At 41.5% G+C, this 15,126-nt stretch overlaps 2 protein-coding genes across 3 annotated transcripts; one reads left to right on the top strand and one right to left on the bottom strand.

The window, feature by feature from the left end:
* Positions 1 to 160: 160 nt before the first annotated feature.
* Positions 161 to 5,838, top strand: LOC116388130 (uncharacterized). 2 transcript variants are annotated; one of them, XR_004213054.1, is made up of 4 exons: positions 161 to 259; positions 762 to 1,182; positions 1,768 to 4,439; positions 4,549 to 5,838. XR_004213054.1 is itself a non-coding variant. In XM_031855765.1 (3 exons), the coding sequence occupies exons 2-3, from the start codon at positions 869 to 871 to the stop codon at positions 2,231 to 2,233; spliced, it is 780 nt and encodes a 259-aa protein (XP_031711625.1). In that variant the 5' UTR covers positions 161 to 259; positions 762 to 868; the 3' UTR covers positions 2,234 to 5,838. The 2 variants fall into 2 exon arrangements, 1 of the variants encoding a protein (XP_031711625.1); XM_031855765.1 differs by having other exon boundaries at positions 1,768 to 5,838.
* Positions 5,839 to 13,079: 7,241 nt separating this feature from the next.
* htr1ab (5-hydroxytryptamine (serotonin) receptor 1A b) lies at positions 13,080 to 14,644 on the bottom strand. The gene has a single exon (XM_031855796.1). It carries the CDS (start codon positions 14,542 to 14,544, stop codon positions 13,294 to 13,296), a length of 1,251 nt encoding a protein of 416 aa, XP_031711656.1. The 5' UTR covers positions 14,545 to 14,644; the 3' UTR covers positions 13,080 to 13,293.
* Between the last annotated feature and the right edge of the window lie 482 nt (positions 14,645 to 15,126).

Consider the following 15,126-nt stretch of genomic DNA (forward strand, 5'->3'; position numbering starts at 1 on the left):
AAAGAAAGACATCCTTGACCAGTTTCCTGTATCCATGGCGATAGGAAGTGCTCTCCAATCATGTCTCTGTATACTGTGTTAGGGAAGTGCACTGTTTCCTGCTGTTTTCACTGACTTCCTCCCATTGGTGTGTGCTCAGGACTTTGCATATGGTCCTGGAACGCCACTCAGTTCTTAACCAGCGCTCCTGTTGTGTTCAGTTTTTCTGTTTCGTTCTGTTTTAAATGTACCTGCTGCAACGCCATCACGTTTGAATGAAGTAAGTTTCAATTTTGGTAGCATTTTCAGATAAACATTACTTGAATTCAAGACAGGTTTCCTTTAGAAGTGGAATTTTGTTTTCTGTCTTATATTTTTCCAATTGATAGACAGTAAATTTAATTTGAGATCAATACACTTGTTCAAAGACATGACCAACAACCACAGTTAAATTTAAATAAATTCAGATTATTAGCCATTTAGTGCGTGGTTGTTCATAAAATCATGATAATTTAGGTACCCTATGGCCTAGCTTTGAACCCATCAGCTGACTCTGCAGCTCCCCTCGGCTTAACCAAGTTTGTGAGTTGTCAGACTGTTGTTTACTGTTTTGGTTCACTCTCACTGCTCTCATAGTGTCGTTTTCGGCCACAGTAGGCAGTTGTTTTCAGTATAGAGTATACAGTAGATGTAAAATCACACAAAAGGCACATTTTTATTTATCTTGTGTTAGATGCTTCATTTGGAAACATGCAGTGATTGGGAGCCTTTTTATGTTACAGAGCATCCAACACTTAATAAAGCCTTCTGAAGCCGCTTCCTCAGAAACTTCTCATTGTGAGTGTGTCACATCAAACTATTCAGCCCCTCTGGATCAATCCTGGCAGCGATGCCGGTTGGTCATCGGGCAACCAGCAGCACCTCTCTCCAGATCCCTCCCCAGCCTGAGACTGATGTACTCGGGAGCCGACACCCAAACCTGCTGGACACCCTCCAGCCCGTCTTGGTCCAGGCCATCATCAATCCTAAGCGAGGTATGGAGGGACCCCTCCAGACACCACAACCCCCCAGGACCTGCAGCTCACCCGGACCCGCTGGGAAGTCATGCTGGAGCTTGGATGCGAGGGTGGCCGTGCTTCTGGTGATTCTGGCTGGAGCTTTAATTCTGCTGCTGCTGTACAAACTCTTACAGCTGAGACACAGGTGTGTGCATGTCGCGGAGCAATACGTGATGTAACAAAACCAACTTGATCCGCATCACATGAGACCAAATCCGTTCTGCTGTTTACACCCTCCTTACTGTTAGTCTGTTTTCTTCACAGCTTTTTGTGCATTTAATCAAAGAATAATTCATGTCTGATTGGCTTGCAGGGGTAGCTTTCAGGTATTACAATATGGGCTCTATAGTTGAGACACACACTTAGCGTTATTAATATAGCAGCTATCTTGTGATGGACAGGTTGCTACCACAGCGTTGTCCGGGCTTGGAGTTGTCTGTGTTTTCGTTGTGTGTTTTGGGCTTCACGAAAGTTATTTACAACATTTTGGTTGCCAAAAAATGTCTTATTAAGCGTTTGGTTGCACTGAGCTCCACCCTCTCATGTCACTTCTGGTTGCAAAAAACCAAGATGGTGACATCCAAAATGTTGAACTCGAGGCTTCAAAACCAATGCGTGTCGTCTCGGTCACTACGGCTGCACTTCTTATATACAGTTTATGTATATAAATAAAGGAAAACAATACAAAAACTTGTGCTGGCTTGTGTCTGACTTGTGTTGTGTCCTGCAGGCTGATGTTGGCCAGGGCGAGGCACGCGCTAGAGTACTACAGCTTCTACCGCTCCGCCACCTACACACTCAAACACGCTGCGTCGTGTCAGGACTTGCCAACCAAGGAACAGGCGGTCCCTGAAGCTACACAACCTGACCAAACCGTTACCACCGTGACAAATGCTGTCATCGCCCCACTTCCGCCCCCACCGGTGCATTCTCCGCCCCCTCTGCCACTCCCCCCACATCCTGTCCTGCCTCCACCACTGCTGCAGACTCCACCCGCTCTCACTCCAACACCTCCCGTCCTGGCGTTCCCTCTCCCCCTGCCTGCGATCCACACCACCCCGCCCAGCCCTCACCTGTCGTGGGGCGCCTGCTCAGACGCAGATGTGTACTCTCGGATCGGAGCTTTCAGGCCCTCCAGGCTCTCCAGCCTCTCCAACCAATCGAAAGTCATACTTTTTGAGCACTCATCTCTCTGACCTTTGAGGCAGAACATGACTGGAGACGTCAACATGGTGAAAAACACTGCTGACGAACTGATTATCACCCGGAGATGATTGTTTGGTTGGAGTGCTTTATGCTGTGCAGGATGCTGTGTACTGGACTTTGTGCCAGACCTCTGCAAGAAAATTGCAGTTAGGAGCAAAACATCTGTAATTATGTTTTGGTCCATTGGAAAGTGGAGTTGTATCTTAATTTAGACTGGTGGAAGAAGTATGTGACAGTCTTTCCCAAAAGAACTTCTCCAATCTCACGTGTTTTCTGACACTTGTTCTGGAGGTATATAAGAAAGTTCATGCTTATATGCTCTGCCTTGATAAGTGCTCATCATTGAGAGTCTCACAATCTCCAGTATCATCTTTAGTGTTTTGGTTTATATTGTTAATAGCAACTTTGTGAACAGAATGCCTGTTATCAGTAGTTACTGGTAGGGTTACAGTGTGTCTGATACCTCATCTGCTACAACACCTAATACAGTAACCACAGCTTTTGCTCGTCTGTTAACCAATCACTTTCAGACCAAGATCAGTGAGGTTTACAACTGTCACTCCAATTATGTAGAGAGAGGAGTGCTTCAATTTCAGAGATGCTAATCTTCATCATAGTTTGCTTTGTTTTAAATTAAGTCAGAGAAACCTCCATCGTGGAACTTTCCTGAAATTGTAAAACGGTAGGCTTTCTGGAGAACTTTAACCACAATACAGAGCATGCTGGGCACTGGACTCCAGGAAATTGTCAAAAAGTAGCTTGGTACATAACCTTGTGTAAATCAGCAAGCTGTTGTTTTATATAAATATATATATATATTATTTTTAAAATTTGATAGAGAGAGGCTATCTTATTTCATGCTTATAAATATTAGAGTGTTATCTTCTCATTTTATTTTTCCCCAGCAGACGAATATGTGTATTTTCCAAAAGAAAAGAAGACTTTAGTCGCAGCCCACAGCTCACAGCTCACAGCTTGTGAGAATGAGATGAAGTGATGAAAGATGAGTTGATAAAGTATGGCACTACACAGGGCAGCGTCAGAGAAACCTGATATAAAGTTCATATGGTGTGAACTCTGAAAGTGTTCCTGCATTCCACAACAAAAAAATACAAGTCGACCAAACTTTCTCCCTCTGTAATGCCTCGCAACCAAATATATTATCTGTGAGAGAGTCCTGACCTTTAATTTGTTGGCTTAGCTTCACTTTTTTCCCCTTAAATGCTGATAGTTAATATTCCTGAGATATACAGTATTGTCTTCATTTGTTCAATGTAGTCATTGTAGGAGAACCCATTGTTTCCCCAAATGGGAGGCATTTCCTCAGCCGGTTTTCCATGGCAGGGTCCCTCCCTGTTTCACACCACTCTCTGTGTTTCCTCTGATTCTCTCTCTGTAGCAGTCTTACTTTGCATTTCCTTCACTGACAGTCTTACATCATGACTCAGAAGATGTTTTTTTTATTCAAACAATTCTCACAATCTCAGACATGCATTTTAAATTGTTCATTTGTCTCATTAACACATTCAAAATCACAGTACAGCAAAGATACAATTAGTAGCCTACAGGCGCAACATCTTAATAACGTGTTCCTCTGTGACTCAGACAAAGACATTTACAAATTGATCGTTCTCTAAAGTAGCCCAGCCGACACACAGAAAACATCTGTCTTTTGTGGATATGACAGCCCGAGCATCCACCTTGACCCTAACAAGCTGTTAACTTGAATTTTCTTTCAATTTAACAATGTTTACCCAGCATGCCTCTCATTTATAATTCAACAATAGTTTGTAAATTCATGAGCGACGCTGTTTTACTTGGCGCTAGTTTGTTGTTTTCTGTTGAAAACCGAGACCTCGCGTGCCGTTCCTCCTCAGTCTCTTCTGTATCAAAGTCCGTTAGTGAGGCCGCTGTCTCCATACTAGAAGCCAGTTAACTCAATCCCTGCATGTACTGCAGCATTGTAAGCTGAGCAGGAAAGACATTTGTAACAATATACGGCTGCTGCAATTAAATCAAACGAGGGAAGGTCATGAAAGGATGAATGTGTTTGTGTTCTGGATCTGAATAATATTAATTGGGGGTTTACATCTCAACTGTTATTTATCCATTTTAGAATGCTCACAGAAACTCTTCATACTGCGGTAAAAATACACCTTGGGCCACTGTCATCGATTTTTTGGTTCTCATAAGCAGGTGGGTATGACATTTTTAAATGCAATTTATGCATGTATAGTATAACTTAAAGCACCTATTAGAACTGGTTTGTTACTCACTCACTCACTCATCCATTCATATTTTGCAGTTTCTCCACCAGAGGGAGCTGTTTTTCCATCTGCAGCTAACCTGAGGATTCTGTAGTGGGAGAATTCACCACCTTTCATGTGGCTGTCCAATCAGTGCTGATGGTAAACGTAGTGCGTATTGCATTGCACACAAGCGTCACTCTTACACTTAAACCAAAAGATACAACCGTACACCTTCAGAATTCAAGTTTTTACTACGATCTAAGACACTACCTCATCGTAAAACACACATCATTCAAACTGCTCCGAAACTAAATTCAAACACACCAAGACCAGTCTGTTAGTCGTTCCACTGTTCCAACAATCAACGCTTGTTTGGTAAAAATAAATCCTTAATTCACTGAGTAAGATGTGAAAATATGGCGGCTCTACACGCTGTTTTCCCTCTGCTGTCTCTTTCCACCCTGTCAGCTTCACGCTAAGCAGCTGGTGCGCTGCAGCGGCTCCATGGCGGCTCTCACTCCTTCTTCAGAGACGGACCTTTAATATGGAAAAATACAATGACAAAAATAGCCCCAAAATCGCTGTGCTGGCCTCGGTTAACTTTTCCAGTTAGTGCTGTTGCCACTGTTAGCTGCGAGTCGCCGGCTCAACCGTCGCCATGTTGAGAGCCGTGTGGAGGATATAGATATGCTCTGATTCCTGATAGAGAACTTTTAACTAAACTGCGTGTCCTTGTTCCTGAAATAAATGTAAAGACAGTTTTGTGTGGAACAGATTTGTTTTATAGTTGACACTCTGCTGGTTCATCAATCTGATGCTGGCTCCCTAAATGACTGTTTGTCCCAGAAGCACTTGACTCAAAGTGCAGATTGTTGGTAATTGCATGTGTCCTCTTCTCATCTCTGCTGCCACAGTGAGAGGAAATGGTAATTTTTCCAATTTGGCCTCAGTGTCGTCACCCCTGCATGCTACCAAAACAAGTCCTTTAATGGTAAAACTGAGAGGCAAGTGCGGTGAAGTGGAGGCGAAACGTCTCCTGATGACATCAGTGTACGTTTAATTTGATTGACTATTGAATTGAAACAATAGACTGTATATAAGAAGTGGATGTAGTCATCGTGACTTCACCCATTGGTTTGTGGACTGCCGGTTTAAAGACTCCAGTTTGGCGATTTCGCAGTCGCCATCTTGAACTACAGCCGTCGCAATGTGTTTTTTTTCACAACCAATGAACGGAGGTGACCATATTTGGAATGCAGAAGAGTGACGTAAAGACGCGGTATACGGCTTTGGTAGCGGCAGCGACCTGTCAATCGCAGTAAGCCCGCCCTAAAGCATACTCCACTTTATGGTCTATGTGACTCTAAATGAACCATAATCTACTAATTGAACATCATGCTGTATTGAAGAGATAGAGACCATAAACTCATGTTTACAATGTTTACTGAGGTAATAAATCAAGTGAGAAGTAGAGTCATTTTCTCATAGACTTCTATACAACCAGACTTCTTTTTGCAACCGGAGGAGTCGCCCCCTGCTGGTCAGTAGATACACTTCTGCATTAGCCAAAACCGGAGGTTGCCACCTAGTTGGAACACATTCAGTTTTGATGGAAGTTTTAATGCCAATACACATGGTCAGTTGAGTTGAGATCGTACATTTTATAAATATATGGGCTCATTAATTATACAGACACATCTTCTGAGTGACACAATTTATATTATAAAAAGGTAAACAAGATGATTTAAAAATGTAGCACAGCCACCGGAAGTTAAAACCATATTTTCTATCATCATGGCAAAGACCCAGAGTTCTAAACACAATATAAAACAAATGTTCTGATCATTATTTCACAAACACACATCTATGTTATGTCTACCTGCTGTCATGACCAAATCAGCATAACATTTCTTTAGTTTCTTAACATTCATCCCATCAGAGTTTCTCTGTTTAATATAAATAAATAAGATAAACACCTAAAGTTTGATGTTTCATGCTTTTATAATAGTTGTGTTTGGGAACAATTAACCCCTGTGGCTAGTAACATATATCAGGCATTTGATGCAGACAATACCTTATAGTAGGGTGGTTCTGGTATTTTTATATGATTTATTGGCAGTAAGAAAATGATGGAATATGTTCAGAGTTATCCTTTATCACAGTGATCTTAACAACAATCTGCATGATATTTAACCATAAGGGAAAGGCAAATATCAGATAATGATGGAATCATGCAGTCAAAATCTTCAGATGGAAAATGTCATGCATTGATCTATCCTTAATAACTCTGTGTGAGGACATCTGGAAATTGCTCTGCCAAGTGACACATGCTCGCTGTTTTCAAATGATGCTGTGCTTTAGAATGTTGTGTTGTGATGCTATTTAAACATTCAAAATCAGTTTTTACTATGTAGGAACTGACCACAATAGGTTCATGAACAAATCTACCCTGGGATATATGTTCACTGCCTGTTTAACAGTCATAGTCCCCTCTCAGTGATTACACCAACAGTGTTCATGAAAATATTATTCATTTCTATGCATTTGTGTCTACTTTATGAGTGTTGTAAACTAGAATTAAACAGATAATGTCCAGCAAGACGACAACTTTTAAGCCCCTAGAGTCCCCTAGGCTGATATATTCATTACACCTATGATAGAGTACTATGTTTTGGACAGAACAAACGTACCGATGATTTAGCTGTTCTTAAGACGTGTTCGGTGAATCTTAAAGATGATTGCTAATTTAATCAGTGAAAAGAGAGAAATAGACACTAATTTGACCAGAGACAGCACAAATCGAGCTAATGGCACATCCACTCAACATGAAAATGTTTCAACTTCAGCTAAAATAATGGTTCTCCTCTCAAGGCTTTATAAGTGAAATGAATTAACATACAAAGATAAGAGTAAAAAGGAGAAGACAATGGAGAAAAATAATGAAAAATGATTTGAGTTTCTGCCGAGTTATAGAGTTGGTGCATTGGCTGTTTGCGGCAAATGAACACGGACTGCGAAACCACTTAGTGGTCAAAAATTATATATACCTATATAGACCTTCAACTGCAAAATGTATGGACAGGCCAGAACCTGTTGTAATATCTTGTTCTGGACACATAAGGTTGGTCAGGCAGGCCCAAACAACATTACTGTCCCACTATAGTAAGTCAAATACAGACTTCCCCTCAATGTTATAAGAAAGCATCTTTAGCGCTTGGTATTGTTTCTCCTAAAAGGAGAAAAACAAGGCACTTGTCCCACTATTTATAGGCAGTATATAAACATAATAGATGTATAACACACTACTGTGGTTGTGAGCACATACAAGTGTTGAAAATAGCAACCTCTTGTGGCCAGAAGTGGAGTACTGCTGTATGAAAGTAAAAAAAAAAAGAGTAAAACACAGTTGTAATTATATAAAATATATCAATTATTGTCATATACTGTGCAAAATACACTTAAAATATCCTTATAGCTGCTTATAACTACCTAATAGTGTTTTATAAACAATTTATTAAATGTATATTTAATATTTATAAGCACTAATTTTAGGGGAGGCTTAAAGTAAAGTGTCAACAATCCATCACAAGCTTTTAATACTCACATTTGTTTAAAAATGTGAGTATTTTTTTGAATAAGCAAAATAAGAAAAATGAGATGCCAAAATAATAACATTTTGAAAATTGCCATAACTTTTCATTTCATATTTTCACCTGCAACTCTCAGTAAATGCAATTAGCTGACACATCCAGAGAAGAAACACCTGCAGTGGGTATAAAACACCACGACAACAAACACTGAGCCTCTGTTTGATGTCTTACTTAAAATTAATGCTCCAAAACTAAGTGACATCACCGACAGCTGCTACAGGTTGAGTATAGGGTCGGGCTTAGGGAGACGAAAACAGACCACCCTTTAAGATTTGAGAGAGGAATTCAAATACGGGGGATAGCAGCTTCTGAAAGAACATAAACATTGAAAAACATTTGAAAATTGAAATACCGAAGTCGGACCATGACCACTGAAGTTCGGATGTAAATTATATTTTCCTTTTACTTCAGCTCAGCTCAATTGCAGGGCCACAGCACCAGACAAAAACCGCCCTCGGGTTGGTGAAGTTCATTTCATAAAGATGTATATGTTGGAAGACCTCACAGCAGAGACTTCATTTGCTTGCTCAAAGCTACGGGAGAGACACTGGTGCATGACCAGCAATCATGTTTTACAGGATCCCCGTCAACAAGTTACACTCTCAAAACTGTATGACTTTGGATCTGAAGTTCGCTGAGTCGATTTTAATTAAAGGAAGCAAAGTATTAATTGCATTGATGAAAAGAGCTGTGAGAGAGTTAATTGTTACTGTATGAGTTAGAGTGATGGAGCATTACTGACGCTTGTTGTGGCTCCGGCCTGTGAGTAGATAATAATGTATTGCTGAGTCATAACACTACTTAAAGCAACACAATGCAACTTATAATAAACAATTGCATGTCACTTGGTTTGGTATGACCGGTAGCTTGTGGTGGCTAATGTTGGCTAATAAACAAATGGTATATAACTACTTCACTGGATCACCTTGCTGGCTTCATGACCCTTCTCCACCTGTGCTGCTGTTATTGTACGGTGGGCAGCACAGTGCTGCATGTCTGAATAACGGAGCTGATTCTGTCAATGGAGTCTTTTGGCTTTAAGGAGAGCATGTTCATTTTTGGTTTTGTATGATTTTATTGATCTATTAACAGGCTTACATTTTGCATTTTGGACAAGTAAGGTTTGGTCCAAGCAAGTGGTTGAAAATATCAAGCCCTGAGTAGTTTGACATTCAGCATTAATTTCATGAATGTCAATTGTAGTCTTTGTGGCCACTGTTCAGTAAACGTTACATTGACTCACTTTGAAGTCAGAGGGTCACCAGCATTACAAAAATGTTCCTACGTAGGAATAATAGTTTATTTTAATCATTTATTTTACAAGTCTGTAATTTAATTTAATTTTCAGAAAAAGTCCCCTCATAATATGAGCTATATTATTAAAAAATAGATAAAGGTTAGTTAGTTTTGTTGAGTTCATATGCTGTTGTTTATTCCCAAAATAATTTATTCTTAGAACCTATATTCTCCTTATATAATGGATTGTATTTTTGTCTTGCCCCCTATATTTCCTATAAAATACATATAAGTGCTATTTTAAATGTAAGGTTGTTTCCTTTTAAGAGAGAATCATCTGCAGCTCCTGTTCTGCTTTTTTCCTTTAAGCTTGTTAGCAACAACCGTTTCGAGAAGAACTAAAAAAAAAAAAAAAAAGACGAGGAAGGGTTTATCCCTGCGAGGCCGTGGAAGCCCGTAACGTAATTCTTCTGACAGCAGCACGCCGTCAGCGCCTCCGTAAGGCAAACATGGCTGAATAGTTCAAGAGTGTGTGGAAGAAAATGGATCCACACTCTTCACCTCCTCCAATAGGCAAGGTGATTACAGCCAAGTACTCTTGGCCGCAGTCTCTGAGGAAACCTGGCAAATACACAAGCATCTGCAATATTCCATGTAGTGTTACAGTGCTTTGGAGTCTTTAATATGGTCCTGCACATTACACAAGTGACGTCGTTGAATTTGCAATGTGTAATGATTTAGTCAGCAGGTGATGTTTGTCCTCAAGCTGCTGTTTGCTGTTGTTTTGAGGAATTGTGTTTTGAAATGTCACTTGTCAAAAGGACTAATGTGACTGTGAAACATGAGGAACTGGGCATTGAAGAGACAGCATTAACAATTGTCTTGTGGAGGAAATCCATCAATACGGACTTTGGTGTTTTTCTTTTTATATTTTGTCTCGATGTGACAGCACACAATAACGCAGTGCCGTACTGCAGGGGAAAAAAAGTGTTGTTTGGCTCAACTGAAAATGTTCTTTATTACTGATTTCTCTGTGATATTGATGGATTTACAGACACTCAGAGGAGTGAGTCTGTGCTCACTATACTTTATTATACTGTGTACAGCCAAGCAGCATATTTCAAAATGTAGGTAGGTCTTGTTATCTGACTGCTCATGCTTCTTGCCCGTCTAACTTGTTTTCAGTGATGTCTGGAGCCGGAGCCGTGATTGTAGCAATACTGAGGTTGTGATTTCAAGTCCCCACAATGCCACACAAAGACATTACACATTTTTTCCAGTGTCATTTTGACCTGTTTGTTTGGATTTTCTGTGGTCTGCACACTGAAGAAATGCTAATCCTTTAATCAATTATTTAGTCATTACTTGTTTTATTAAATTAAAAATGTGGAATATAAACTCCCTCTAGGTTAAACCCCCTAAGTACCAGAAAAAGCATGAAGACGTGAGCTCATTGTCCTCTTTGTTGACTACAGCACTATCAATGTCTCTGTAGATCTCAGCAATGAACCCATGTTGTAACCAAAGTTATCCTTTAACCTCTGGCAGGACAAGCACTCGTTTCATGCAGGAAAACTTTGTTCAAACTTTATTTTAAAACCTTATGGACATTTATATATTTACAAAGATACCAAATATGTCAGGCTGAATTTTGGGAAAATGTGTTTGGAATTGATGCTCAATACATCTACAATATTTTCATTTGCAGCCATGAAATAAAACTAGGACTTTTTCTTTTTGATATTTCAGTCAATCGAAACATCATAGCTTGAATGAAGCAAACAGAACACATGTGTATGTGATCCTGTCAGACAGAATTGGAAAAGGTCAGTGTAATAACCTTGTTGGGTTACTTATTGGCAAATAAAAGGAGAAAAACAACTTTAAAAAAAGTTTGTGGCACTCTTGTTGAGAGAGGATCACAGGACACAGACCTACTGCACATCAGCAGTCACAGTGAAACACTCTAAGCCAAAGAAGAAGAATAAAAACCACACCTGCTTATTGTCTGCGGTAGCTGCCAGCTGTGGGCCCCTCACACACACCTCTGTATGCCTGCCTGGCAGCAGCCCTTTGATCAGGTAATTGCCCCTCCGGCCCCCGGTGTTTGCATCCACCATATGTCGCTATGGCGACCACCTCTCCAGCATCCATCCGTGCGCCCCCTTCACAGCCATTTTTAAGATGGACTTATATGTTATGAGGCTGTGAGTGATGGAGGAAAAGGGCAGAGAAAATGCTCTACGAGAAGCACCTCGACCACGTCAACAGCAACCTTTTCATGACGTGTGTGGGGATGAGAGTGTGTGGGGGGGGGGGGTGTTGGGGGTTCTATCTGACTGTCTGTCTGTTATCCCGCACCCACCCACCACATCTGAGACCCCCCCCCCCCACCCCTGGAATTCTTTTTTTTTTCAAACTGTAATAAGGATTGTCTTTGTTTCACATCAGCCCCGAGATAGAAGCAGATCCACACATGCATGATATGAGAGGATCAGACTGCAGGTGGAGCTCAGGGGAAACACTTTGGGGGCTCAGGATGCTGTTTGAAGACACTTTGAGGAGGGTGACACATTTTCTGTTGCAGGGGATGCAATCCTGTGAAGACTTTAAGACAAGAACTAAAGTCCCACTGTGATTAATTTAAATTCATAAGTACTACGTATTAACCCCTTAACATGGAGATTAAAGTTTTATTGAGACACTATCAAATGATCTAAACTTTCCATACACCTTTCCATCCAATTTAAATATTCTAGCTGTATTGACACTTTTCCCTGACATATTTGGTATCTTCTGACAATAAAGTTGTGTGGTTTAAACAATGCTTATGGCTTTGACTTTGTTACCATCCTAGGTCAATATGGTTGAAGAGGTTATTTAGACACACAGAGAGAAAAACAAATCTAATCCACCGGAAGCAACACAGTCACATACTCCACTTGACAGCTTCCATTGCAAAAAAGTGTCACATTGTGAGCCAGATGTTCAATGCCATCATTTCCATGCACATCCATAAGTAGTTTGCAGGTGCTGAGTGACAGTTATCTGCACTGAAAGAAGAAAAATCCTGAAAAATCCTACAAGATTAAGGAACAAGACAATGTTGCAGGAGATTTTTCAGATGTCAATGCAGATGTTTAATGAGAATATATACGGAATTGTGCCCTGGATAAGAGCTTGAGCTAAATGCTGTAAATGCGTCTGCTGAGTGCTCAGTTGGATCCTTAATTTCTCTTTTTCTAATATACAATATTAAAGTGTTTGAGCATGTGGAGTAAAATACAATAGGAGGCGGGCTGCAACATTTTTTTTCATTATCTATAAATGTCTTTATTATTGAAATTATTTTTGGCTATAAAATATTAGAAAATAATGAAAAATACTCATCACAATTTTCAAGAGCCCAGGGTGACGTCAGCACCCTGACGTCTCCTGTTGTCTGACCAGTAGTCCCAAATCTCTATTTACACTGATATAAAACAAAGAAAATACTTTTTGCTTCTTAAATGAATAATCGATTATTAAAATTGTTATCGGCTACAGGAGATGTACCCTATACCTCCACTCTCTTCCCCCTTAGTGCACCACTCATTTTGGAAACCATATCATTTGCATAATTTTAAAACACGTAAATCTGTACATAAAGTGTTTAAATCATGACTTCTGAAAAGTGATGAAAAAGTGTTTCTTTATTGAACATTACAGAACAGGATGAGGAACACGGAGCTTTCAATCAAACGATCACAGCTTTATATACGGACATCTCTGGGAGTATTTCAGCACTGATAACGATGGTGATGATCAACAGTAATCATTGTGAGCCCTCTTCTCTGTTTTATCATCATTCTGTCTTCACAACAATGTCTTTTATAGGCTGTTTGTGTTTAGGGCTGCTCCTCTTTTCGACGACCGTCACGGTCTGCAGAAATGACACTTGATTATTTTCTTGAAAGCGCTCTGAAAGTCTTTGTTGAAGTACGCGTAAATGATGGGGTTGAGTAAAGAGTTGGAGTAACCCAGCCAGTTAATGACATCCTCCAGCCAGCGGGGCATGTAGCACGACCCCTGGCAAAAAGGCATGACCAGGGCCACGATGAAGAAGGGCAGCCAGCAGAGGATGAAGGTGCCCATGATGATCCCCAGAGTCTTCACCGTTTTCCGTTCCCGGGCCATCGCGATCTTCCTCTTCGCCTCCGTCGCCTTCTCGTGCCTGTTCTCGAACAGCGGCACGGAGCTCGGGGTGTTGGGCAGCGGCAGGTTGCCTCTGAAGTTGCTGTGAACTTCGATGATCTCCAGGGACTCGCCGTCCTCCGCGTGTTTCACCGCGCCGTTGACGCTTGGCAGCGGCCGGGGCTCTACGCTCCTTTTCCAGCTCTTGCCCTGCGCGTCGCCGGTAGTCTTTTTGTGGAACAGGGCGGGGGACAGCGCCAAGCAGGAGTCGGACACTTTCTTTTTCTCCGTTTTACGCACCGTCCTCCTGATCCGAAACCTGGCAGCTTTGAATATCCGCCCGTATAATACCAGCATTAGCGTCAGCGGGATGTAAAAAGCCCCGAAAGTTGAGTATATTGTGTACCAGGGGTCTTGCCTGATCTTACACTGCTTGGGGTTCGCCCTGTCCTCTGCCATGCTGCTGGGCTGGGAGCGCATGATCAACATCGGCGGCACCGAAATGGAGAATCCGACGAGCCAGGTGACACTGATGAGGACCGCGGCTCTCCGCGGCGTCCTCTTCTTCATGTACTCTATAGGCTCGGTTATTGCCCAGTATCTGTCCAGAGCGATGGCGCACAGGTGCAGGATGGACGACGTGCAGCACAACACGTCCAGAGAGATGAAGATGTCGCACGGAATCTGTCCAAGAGTCCACCGGTTCAACACCTGGTAAAGCGCCGCCATGGGCAGCACCAGCACCGACACCATCAGGTCAGTGACAGCCAGAGAGCCGATCAGGTAGTTGGCCACGTTCTGTAGAGACCGCTCCAAGGCGATGGCCGCAACGACGCACGCGTTCCCAAACACTGCGCACAGAATGAGTGCGCCAAGCAGGAATGATATGACCACTTGGTAACTCAGCTTCACCTCCTCGTCTTCGGGTTTGGGGGTTTTGTTGGAAGAGTTGTCAAACTGAGACCAGGCTGTCGTGTTGTTTGTGCCCTCCATTGTCGAAGTGTTGGGAGAGCGTCCGTTACTTGATGGAGAGCCTGGTGCGCATCACACCGTCCCACCTTGAAGAGCGCATAGTGGACTGTCTCGTGTAGCAGAGAGAGTCTGAACTGCGAGTCCCGGCTGCTGACGGAGAATGATGCTGCGTATGTATACCAGTGATGGAAAATGCGTCATGTGTCTGTGAGCATGTAACGGAGTGGGCTGTTTGTGTCTGTTTAGTCGGCGTCTGAGTCAGTGAAGATGTTGGAGTTATTGTATAGACATGAAAAAACTTAAATATTTTCTATTTTATTTTTTATTTATTCATTTATTTATCTATGTCGCTCTTCAGGCTGCAAGTCAAATCAATATGCCGATTTCTTTTTTAAGAATTTAATTTTCTTGAAACAAGTGGATTTTGCCATTTCGGTGAGAAAATAAGCTTTAAGAACATGTCCTTTGTGTCAGATAACACGTTTTGAATCTTGTTTTATTGATGAAGAAATAAAGAAAGAATAAAGAATAAATGACACTGCACTGTAAACAAACTTGTATTTGCTTTGACAACAACAAGAACAACTTTGTAGTCTTATGTTA

The sequence above is a fragment of the Anarrhichthys ocellatus genome, unplaced genomic scaffold (assembly GCF_004355925.1).
Source record: "Anarrhichthys ocellatus isolate YVR2014 unplaced genomic scaffold, GSC_Weel_1.0 scaffold16, whole genome shotgun sequence".
In the NCBI taxonomy this organism is placed as follows: Eukaryota; Metazoa; Chordata; class Actinopteri; order Perciformes; family Anarhichadidae; genus Anarrhichthys; species Anarrhichthys ocellatus.